We start from the raw sequence: 10,019 nt of genomic DNA, 5'->3' as shown, positions 1-10,019 counted from the left end.
TATGTAGCAGGATGAGGAACAGCATATGTAGGAGAAAATAAAACTTGTGATCTGGTTTATTGAATGTGTGTTGAAACATTTATGATTTCACACATCCGGAAATTACAACACGTTTGGTCATTCTTACACAGAATTGTAAGAATATTCTGTAGTAGTCCTCAGTTTCAGTAAAGGATGTTGTGATGACTTCTGTTGAATCTGACGCCAGAGATGGTCAGCATTGTGGGCGCTGATGACATCGAAAGGAGGAGAGACTTTCGACCAATCAGCGTGCGTTTCCCAGCTCCTCATATCCCCTGTTAATGCAATGGGAAAGGTGAGCAGCAGCCCAGATTGTTGCGATTAAAAGGATTTAAACGTCAACGTTTGAGGACGACTCAATAAAAAAGCGAGAAGGTATCTTAGAAGTCGCTAAAAATATATTGTTTTGTTTCCTTTTCGTTGTCATTGAACGTTTCTGTCAACCTGTTTGCGCAGCTAACGATGGACGTCAACAAGTTGGCTAATTTGACTGCATGTTACCTGAGCTAGCAGCTGTGAGTTTAACCAGGGAAAAGCACGACCGTAGAAGTATTGAAACATTAAACCAGGTGAGGGTAGCTCAAAGCTGTGTAGTTGACTGGCAGCTTGTCACACTGTCCATTTAAAGCAGCTGAGGGAAGCTAACTCGATGTTAGCTGTGTGTCTGCAGCCTGTCTGTGCATGCATCATGTGAGAGTGACTGTGGCTGTCAATTAGATTTTGTTTTGTTTGTCGGGGAACATCCTGAGCATTTTATCCATGTGAGTAGGCTACGTCTGAGTGGTAGTAACAATTCATGCGTCCTTAAGTCGTGACACCTTTATAAGTACAGTGTTGATACTGATTGATTTTGATGAAGTTGTATTTCTGCAGGATGGAGAATGACAGCGACCCCCGGTCTCGCTGCCGAGCCTTTCCTAAGATGCCCACCTACCCTGATGTGGACACATCTTTGGAGGAGGAAAAAAATACAGGGGATCACCAGCAAAGAAATGGGGACACCCTCATCACCAGCAATGGTAAGAACATTTCTTATCAGCAGGCCCAAGGGAAAGGACAATGAGCTCTTATTCCAGAGGAATTAGAGATGCGATGTGCACTTGATTCAACCCTTACCTCCCTTCTAGGTTTTACTGAATTTCCAAACACATATTTGCCAATGATAGCATTTCTCAGACGATTGGATGATTTTTTTCCCTCTTAAGCAATGTGAATTGACTTGTTGTGGTTAACTTTGTTGCCCAATGACCGGGTCACAGCTTCTCCATGTCACAGAAAGGAAGGTCATGTCAATAATAAAATATTGAGGAATGTTGACTGAAAAACAGCAGACTGGCATGTTATAGACAACATGAACTGGCTGCATTTTTAGAGTTAAGTACTGGATTTGGAATGGTAAAAAAAAAAAAAAAAAGTTATGCTTGTAAAAAATGGCTCCCTGCTTTCAATACAATATAAAATTCAGTCCATGTTTTGTGTGCTATACTGTTTCTTCTATTGATCATGGTGGTGGTTGAGGTGGAGTGTTACATCTTCTTTTCTCTGTTTGTTTGACTTCAGCAACTTTCCAAAGTAAGTCATTCACCATCAGGCAGCTGGCGAGGTTTATTTTGACAGTAATCTTCAAAACAATCAAATGAATTTACTCAGTTTCTGGACAATGGGTTGTAATTGCTACAAAATGTCATAGGTGTGTCTCCCTTTGGATGTGGCAATACTTGTTACAATACAATAATTGTTTTGACAGGACTCTATTAGAACCTTGTTTAGTATAAGCCCATTGTCAAGTTTTTCAATCACTGTCAAAAATGTTAATCTTTTAATAGAAAGTTTTATTGTTGGGCTGCTTATGTAACTAAAATCAGTTGTTTGTGTGTGTGAACTGTAAGCGATATTTTTTTCTTGTGCATCTCCTAAAAGGCAGATAGCCACTTAAACATTAACTATTTTGTTATCAATTAAAACATTTGACAATGGAGGGAATCAATGTTGGCATTTAACAGGTCACAGTTCTATTGTGTCATGGTGACCGGGCAACTCTGTTGGCACTGTTGTTAATTCAGGTGTGACCCTAGCATTATTATTTAATGTGGGATAATTATCAGCAGCATGTTGACTTTTTTTATCTTATCTGCAGACTCATGTGTTCTGTTTTGAATTTCAGGAAAGTTTGAAGTGGAACATGTAATCAGCAAAAAACTACAGCTGAAAAGAAAAGCAGAGGTCAGTAGATTGTTTTTTGGGTGTAGAAGAGACAAAGACCTGGGGCATTTTCAACCAATACAGGTGTAAAAAGCTTCCAACACTTTACTTACACCTACAAGACTTCTACAGATATTTACAGCTTAGGAACCACTTTGACAAAAACATTCAAACTAATATAGGCAGAGAAATGGGTCTTATTTTCATTGATGTGTATAAAGGTAACATTCACAAAAAGTTTGTATGAAGATTATACTCATATCTTCAATTGTCCAAGAACAACAATACTGTAGGAGACGGAAGCAAACATTACTCCAACAGAGGAAGAGTGGTTAAATATCTGTGAAATACAGTCTACTGCTTCCTGTTCTGGTCCATGTGGAGAATTTGCATTGAAGAATATTACCAGGTTTTTCCGTCACTCCCTAAAGAAAGCGAGCGAAAGAAAGCGAAAGTGGTTATACGAGGAACCACCAACAAATAGGGATACATGGCAATTGTAAGTATTTAGAAAGTATTGGTCCAAATGGTTAAATCCTGAGTAATAATTATATAGAAAATAAATAATAGGTGCATTATTACCTTTTCTGACTTTCTGCTTTGCTTCTTCTCTTGTTTTCTGTGATTTATTCAAGGCGTTTATATGTAAGTGCACTATGTATAGAAGACAATCATTTTGAATTCTCCATGATGGACTGAGACTGACATTTACCTGAGGTGATCTGATATAGTGTCTGGGTTCTTTCCCCAGCCTCTCTTCATAATTGGGACTATTGAGATTGTAACCCTTAATGGAAAGTTCACAACAAATAACACATGAGCTGCAACACTTTATGACCTGTTTACTCAGCTCTACAATTTATGTTGTAAAAAACCTGGGCCATAATTAAATAACATCCAAGATGGAATACTTTTTTTATTTTTTATTATTATTCATCTTGCTGTCAAGAATCAATACATTTCAGGTTCACACATCCACAGTCAGGAAAACTTGTCTATATTTGTACTGTGCGTTTTTTAGTTTTGTGAATTTTCTGTTCCACTTACACAAATAATGTTTTAAGAATTGTTTCAAACTGAAACCTTATTAGATTGCTTTCAGTCTATATAAATCCTCTTTGCTGTTTCATTTGTTCTGTCTCGAGGATTTCATTTTTATTAGGGCCCTACCGATGTGGGATTTTTGGGGCCGATACCGACATTGATATTTGGGAGGGAAAAAATGCGATACAGATATATCGGCCGATATCTTTCTTAGATCTATGCTCGATCTAAAGAGATAGCTATTGATATTCGCATTTATTGTGTTGATCCCTCAAATGCAGTTATCTATCACTATTGAAAAGATAATAAAGACAAAACTGGAAAGTGACTGCGCATGTACCTACATCTCTGCTTGATACTCTATAGGGTGATAATGCTTGTTGTAATTCATATAACACACTCTGCTGGTGCAAGAGAACTGCTAGTTTAATACAATTAAACTCAAATGAAATGCTATTTGACTGATGAATAAATCTAGTACTGTAGTCACCTATCTGCGATCAAATTAGCCGATACTGAGTCACAGGATATGTTAATATCGGCCGATATTATCGGGTGGCTTATTAATCGGTTGGGCTCTTATTTTTGTTATTGGCAAATGACACAATTTGTAGTTTAAGACCAGTTACTTCACAGTGGCTTATAAAAACCTATATACTTCCCTGAATGTCAACAGGGCCTACAGTGTGATTTAAAACAACTGCATGACAAAGTAAACTATTAAAAGTGTTCTCATCATAATGCTAACACAGGACAGGACTCATAGTTTGTTTACTGTTAATATCATAAAGTTAGCTGTGCTTTTTATCAACAGCAATTTATACATTTCTTCTCACGAGGCCGGCATACCAGAAATAACTGAACTCAAATAATCACAGCAACTACTGATGATTGCGTAGTTGCCTTTGTGGGTTTCTCCACGACACATTGAGGAAGCAATTTTGCCGTCTATTGTTGAGGAATTAATACCAATGCTAATTAAACTGTAGCTATAAATCTTCTTCTCTTCAGCATCTTTATTGCCACATTAATATGAGCTACATTATGTGTTTACAGTTTCTGCTGTCTATGTTTGAATATCTTTTGCTTTATCTCAGTACCTGAAAAGTGACCTGATGCGTCAGTTTGACAGTCAGGTCAATGACTTCATGGACAGTCTCATCGAGGAGTCGGCCAGCCTGGAGCCAGCACCTGTACCCGCTGTCTTCTCACCTCGACTGTCAGACAAGGAGAGGAGCAAACTAAGGTGCTGCCTAATGACTTCAATTCATTTCGTGGTTGAACTTATTACAAGATTTAGACGAAATAGGCAGGCTTTCCCCATTCGTCCCTGGTCATGCACATCCTTTTTCGACTACAAAATTACATTTTGAAGGTCACCTATTTCTTTTGTCTTTTTTTCACATAGGCATATCCGGCCCCCTCATGGCCAGGGGAAGCTGTTTGTCAGTCGCAGGTCCCTCTTAGAGTAAGTTGGCACACTGATATGAATGAAATGTAAATTTTGCTTCATGAAAGCTCAAGTGCAACACAGCAATTGTTCATAACGAAGACTTCCTTGAGATTTTCTGCCACTTTTTAAACGTTTGTTAACATCGGTGAAGCCGTAAAAAGTCTAATTTCATCTTCTTTTTTTCTTTACAGTGAACTGTTTGAGGTGAACCACATCCGAACCATCTACCACATGTTCATCGCCCTGCTCATTCTCTTCATCCTCAGTACACTGGTGGTAGATTTCATTGATGAAGGCAGGTAATTTCCAAGACTGCTGTGAATAAAGCCATATTTTTATCACCTTTTCAATCAAGTCCATTCCATTGAATAAATATCATCTTACCTGTTTAGCATATGCATTTTTTTAAACTAATTTGATTGACACAAAAATGAGTTAAGAACAATAATGAGAATATGATGACATGAGTATGTAAGAGAGAATAGCCTAAACGCCCTCTGGGCCAAAAGCATAATTTTTACTCGAATATTTATGTTAGTACCAATATTGAAGACAGATCAGAACAATACTTGGCAGCAAGGCATCCCTAAATATCCATCTTGTGATCCAGTGATTTGTCTTTTATAGCTTTCACTTTTTGTAAGAGCTTCAATCTCACCTGTGTTTTGAATCTCCTGTTCCTCAGACTTGTCTTGGACTTTGACTTGCTGGTCTATGCATTTGGACAGTTCCCCCTGGTGGTGTGCACATGGATCTGCATGTTCCTGTCTGTGCTGATGGTTCCCTACACCCTGTTCCACCTGTGGTCACAGACCCAGTCCGGCTCCTTCAGTCACCCTTGGTTGTACAGTTTGCTGTTTGGCTCTGTATTCCTGCTCTACCAAGCTCTGTGTCTAGGATTCCTGCCTACATATATTGCATTGACCAACAGTTTGCCACCTGCCTCCAGCTTCATCGTTATCCTGGAACAGGTAGATGAATCAGTGCAGCTGCTTCCACTTTATAAGCAGGACCATATCCATGGCTTGAAATGTGCTGTATGATCGTGCTCTCTCTTCTAAAGACTGACTTTAAAATGTTGTTCTAGCTGCTGTGATGTTTTGTATTGTTGGTGTAATTCCAGGTGCGTCTAATGATGAAAACCCACTCCTTTGTCAGGGAGAATGTACCAAGAGTCCAGAGCTGGGCAAAAGACAAGACCAGTATGTAACTTTCCAGATCACGCATATTCATTTTATCTTTGTTGATTACCCTGTTTATCCATGCACTTGATTTTTTTTTTTGTTGCCAGTTCATGCAATTTATTTATTTCTGATGGCAACTGTGTTCATTTGTTCTCGATGTCCCTATGCTTATAAACAGTATCTTCTATCATCTGTAGGCCCCAGCCCAGTGGTCCCTCAGCTGTCTCAGTATCTCTACTTTCTGTTTGCACCCACACTCATCTACAGAGACCAGTACCCCAGGTAAACAGACCTTCTTATTGTTGGTTAATTGTTACAAAAAGTAGCCCATGTGTTTGGTAAAACTATGTTTCCCACATAATGCAGGAACCCAATGATCCGGTGGAGCTATGTGGCTACAAAGTTACTGCAGGTACCGACTTTCTTTTAGCTGACCTTATTAAAAATGTCAAGAGAAAAGATGTAGCATTTAAGTCTAACCCTGCTCACAATTTTAACCATTCCTACCACACAGGTACTGGGCAGTCTGTTTTATGCCTATTACGTGTTTGTGCGGCTCTGCATCCCTCAGTTCCGTAGCATCAGTCTGCAGCTTTTTGACCTGAGGACCATGGTCCTCTGTGTCTTTAACTCCATTTTGCCAGGTAAGATCGGCAACTACCCTATCATTCATGTAATAGTCTTAGTCTCAATGAGGATACAGTAGTTAATACATTTAAAACTTTCCTCAAAAAATTTACTTTTGTTTTCCTTTACAGGGGTGCTGGTTCTCTTCCTGGGATTTTTTGCCTTCCTCCACTGTTGGCTGAATGCTTTTGCTGAGATGCTCCGCTTTGCTGACAGAATGTTTTATAAGGTATTTGTGCTGTCCCTGGCTGTTGCAGTTTTTTTTTTAATTAAGTTTATATGTGTTTCTTAATATTTGACTTAAGTGATTTTGATTGCACATGGTGATCACACAGGATTGGTGGAATTCAACCTCTTTTGCCAATTATTACCGCACTTGGAATGTAGTCGTCCATGACTGGCTGTTCTACTATGTGTACCGGGACTTCCTGTGGGTCAGTGCTTTTTGATATTGATAATGATATTTCTATTTGTGAAAATAAATAAATAAAATAACATCATTTTGAAAAGCAATTTATAAATGTCCCGAACACATTACCCAAGTAATGCTAATAGAAAAATGAATGGAGACAACTAAGCTTGTTTGAGGTTTTAACTTGTCTGTTCTCTCTGCTGTTTTCCTTCCAGATTTCTCAGAAGCGTTTCAGACCAGCAGCCATGCTGTTTGTGTTTACAGTGTCTGCAGTGGTCCACGAGTACATTCTTGCAATCTGCTTTGGATTCTTCTATCCCGTGCTTTTCTGCCTCTTTATGTGTTTTGGAAGTAAGACTTTCATGCTTCTCAATTCTTCACAGACTGTAACTGTGCTTTTATTACACAATCAGCCTATAAACATTTCATTTCAATCATTTAGTCTTTTCACTCCTCACCCTCTCACAGTGATGTTTAACTTCATTCTGCACGACCAGAGGAAGGGTCCCATCTGGAACATCATCATGTGGACGTCCCTCTTCCTGGGTCACGGAGTCATTATCTGTCTGTACTCTCAGGAGTGGTATGCCCAACGTTACTGTCCCCTGAAGGAGGTAACACCAGCAGCATTTAATGCAGTTTGTAAATTAGTTCATGCTGTGTCAACACAATGCATGAAAACAAAGTCAGGTTCAGGTGAAGATATGATTATTATATGATGTTTGTTTTTTTCATTTCAGTCTTCGTTCTTTGAGTTACTGAAGCCTCGGTCCTGGAGCTGTCAGAGAAGCCTGATGTCAAACTCTGACAGGCTGTGATCTACGTTTGGACTACTGGCTAGGACAATCACCGATCAGTATAAATTTGACAAGACTTTCAGTTACCTTCATAACATCTGGTCTTTCATTGATTTATTTTATTGTACTGAGGCCAAACTGTACTGAAGCCTTACTTAACTGTTTTTATGTTTACTACTAAATTACAAGTTCACATGAAACCTCATGTGACCTATTTTAATGTTTATATATTATTTATATTTCAGATGTATTCCCTTTGACTTAATCCTTTTACAACTTTAAACCTCCTCCTTGTGCCAATATGATAATTAGAATCATGATTGCAGCTGAATACAAACATTAACAAATGCAGTAACAGTCAATATTTAATAAATGTTGCGATTACCGGTACTACTCTAATGTCAATAATATTCAGTAAGTTGTTTATAAAAAACATTCAATTTTAGTTCTGTTCACTGCCAATAAGATTGATTTTTAAAAAGTGGTGTATTATATACATTTGTGAGGAGCTGTGGCTTCGACACCTGTCGACATCTCTCAAGAGGAAAATAAGGGTTGTGTATGACGTGGTGATGTAGTTGGAATATTATTTATAGTAAATCTAAAACTTTGATGGAGAGTTTTTACAGATAATGGTACATTGGAACCCTTATATTTCCCCAGACCCAAAGTTAATATTTCTTTGCCTTTTATTTGCAGATGTAAGGCCACATGAATGTTGGGTCATTACAATTATCCCATCTGTATTGTTAAGGAACAGCGCATTTCATTATGCTGGTTGGAGTTAATGACTGCTGAATGTATTCTTCATGATTTGATTTTTTTTTTCTGGTTGAAATGCTTGTACCTACATTGAATCTGGATGACGCTTTAATTTGTTCATGACCATTTTCAATGGTCATTGTTTATGTGAAGGTGAAATCATTATAGAATAACTTAATAATGTTGTTACTGTTGCAGCTGGCTGCTAAATGTTGTAACATTGACATCATGATGATACTTGATTAGCATTAAGGGCTATAGTCTGCACTGTGAGGGTAAATTAAATGAGACAGTGTTTGGTTGTTAATATCACACAAAAATTCAACAGAATGCTCATGTTGTCTAACTAATGGGAAAGGAATATAAATGCCCAGTGTGCTTATAGTCTCAGTGGTCTTAAAATGTGTTAACACATTTGCTTATTATTGAGGAAATAGCAACGCTAATGCACAGTTAATATTGCCAATTCTGATACATTACAATGCTAGGAGACTGTATTTATTTGTGAATGATGAGATGCAAAATACAAGGTTAAAACCAGCAATGGAAAACTGCACTTTCCAAACTGTATGACCACAAGGTGGCACTGTATTCAAAGGTTTTAGTTCTGATGCTTCCTCTACTCAGATCGGCTGCCTGGTCAGGAGAAAATGCAACTTCCCCTGTGAGTCCCTTCTTTGCAAATTTTATATTGACAAACACAAATACCAGCAACCTACTTTTTGTTTATTTCTATAGACAATAGAATAAATAGTGAAAAAGGCCAGAGGTAGGCTACTTGCTGTGAAGTGACTCTTAAGAAGTCTATTAATCTGAGGTGTTGATAGGATTATTAATACGGATATTTACAGAGAATAAGAGGACAAAGCAGCAGACATGCTGCTCTATACAGGTGCGATATTTATTTTTTGGAGCATACTTTTTCCTACTTGGTCATGGGTGTTCATTGTGTGTTTTTTGTTGTTTTGCCTTGACTAGCTCACTGTGTCAAGTGGCAGTTTTACAGATTTGTATATTTTGGGCTGTAGACACATTTCTGATAAATGATGTAATGACACATTAAAATGTTTAAACTATGAAGAATTAAAAAAAAGTATGAAGTATTGGTCCCCTTTTCTTTGTTTTTATATATGTTCTGTATAAAATGGTGAATTAAACAATTGAAAAATGTCGGAAAAGTCTGTCTTATTTTATATTCTCATCATGGAAACCCATATACAAGTGCATATTGTTACTGCAAAGAATAAGGACTTTTGAAGCTTTACACAAGTTTATAAACCTACGTGACCTATTAAAATATAATCTTTTTTTTTATTTTTTTTTTTAGTATACATAGGAACCAGTTCATATTGCCCTCTAGCAGGAGTTGTTGGGACCTATGGTTGGGACGTATGGTTGGGACAGTGTTGGAGAGCTGGAGGAGGATGGTGACAGGGGGATCGCGGAGAACCCCCCGCCTTGTGCAACACATCTTCTGTTCTGCGGTAAAGATGGCGGCGTCAGAGGGGGCGCGTAGC

General features: G+C 38.1%; 1 protein-coding gene across 5 annotated transcripts; it reads left to right on the top strand.

The window, feature by feature from the left end:
* Nucleotides 1-262: 262 nt before the first annotated feature.
* Nucleotides 263-9,591, top strand: soat1 (sterol O-acyltransferase 1). 5 transcript variants are annotated; one of them, XM_061032585.1, is made up of 16 exons: nucleotides 263-396; nucleotides 895-1,040; nucleotides 2,186-2,244; nucleotides 4,365-4,513; nucleotides 4,676-4,735; nucleotides 4,912-5,019; nucleotides 5,406-5,691; nucleotides 5,844-5,922; nucleotides 6,102-6,186; nucleotides 6,271-6,316; nucleotides 6,419-6,548; nucleotides 6,663-6,760; nucleotides 6,867-6,965; nucleotides 7,159-7,294; nucleotides 7,412-7,557; nucleotides 7,684-9,591. In XM_061032585.1, the coding sequence occupies exons 2-16, from the start codon at nucleotides 896-898 to the stop codon at nucleotides 7,759-7,761; spliced, it is 1,704 nt and encodes a 567-aa protein (XP_060888568.1). In that variant the 5' UTR covers nucleotides 263-396; nucleotide 895; the 3' UTR covers nucleotides 7,762-9,591. The 5 variants fall into 5 exon arrangements, with proteins under 5 accessions (XP_060888568.1, XP_060888560.1, XP_060888541.1 ...); XM_061032577.1 differs by having other exon boundaries at nucleotides 287-590; XM_061032558.1 differs by having other exon boundaries at nucleotides 287-782.
* The last annotated feature ends 428 nt before the right edge of the window (nucleotides 9,592-10,019 follow it).

The sequence above is a fragment of the Labrus mixtus genome, chromosome 3 (assembly GCF_963584025.1).
Source record: "Labrus mixtus chromosome 3, fLabMix1.1, whole genome shotgun sequence".
Taxonomy (NCBI): domain Eukaryota; kingdom Metazoa; phylum Chordata; class Actinopteri; order Labriformes; family Labridae; genus Labrus; species Labrus mixtus.
This window is presented reverse-complemented; position numbering and strand designations above follow the sequence as displayed.

What these genes read in the sequence shown, in the direction of transcription:
- soat1 (XM_061032548.1), top strand. Translation starts at nt 875, where the DNA reads ATGAAGTTGTATTTCTGCAGGATGGAGAATGACAGCGACCCCCGGTCT. An exon ending in TCATCGTTATCCTGGAACAG is followed by an intron (nt 5,692 to 5,843) that starts GTAGATGAATCA and finishes GTGTAATTCCAG; the next exon opens with GTGCGTCTAATGATGAAAAC. An exon ending in TGGCTACAAAGTTACTGCAG is followed by an intron (nt 6,317 to 6,418) that starts GTACCGACTTTC and finishes CCTACCACACAG; the next exon opens with GTACTGGGCAGTCTGTTTTA.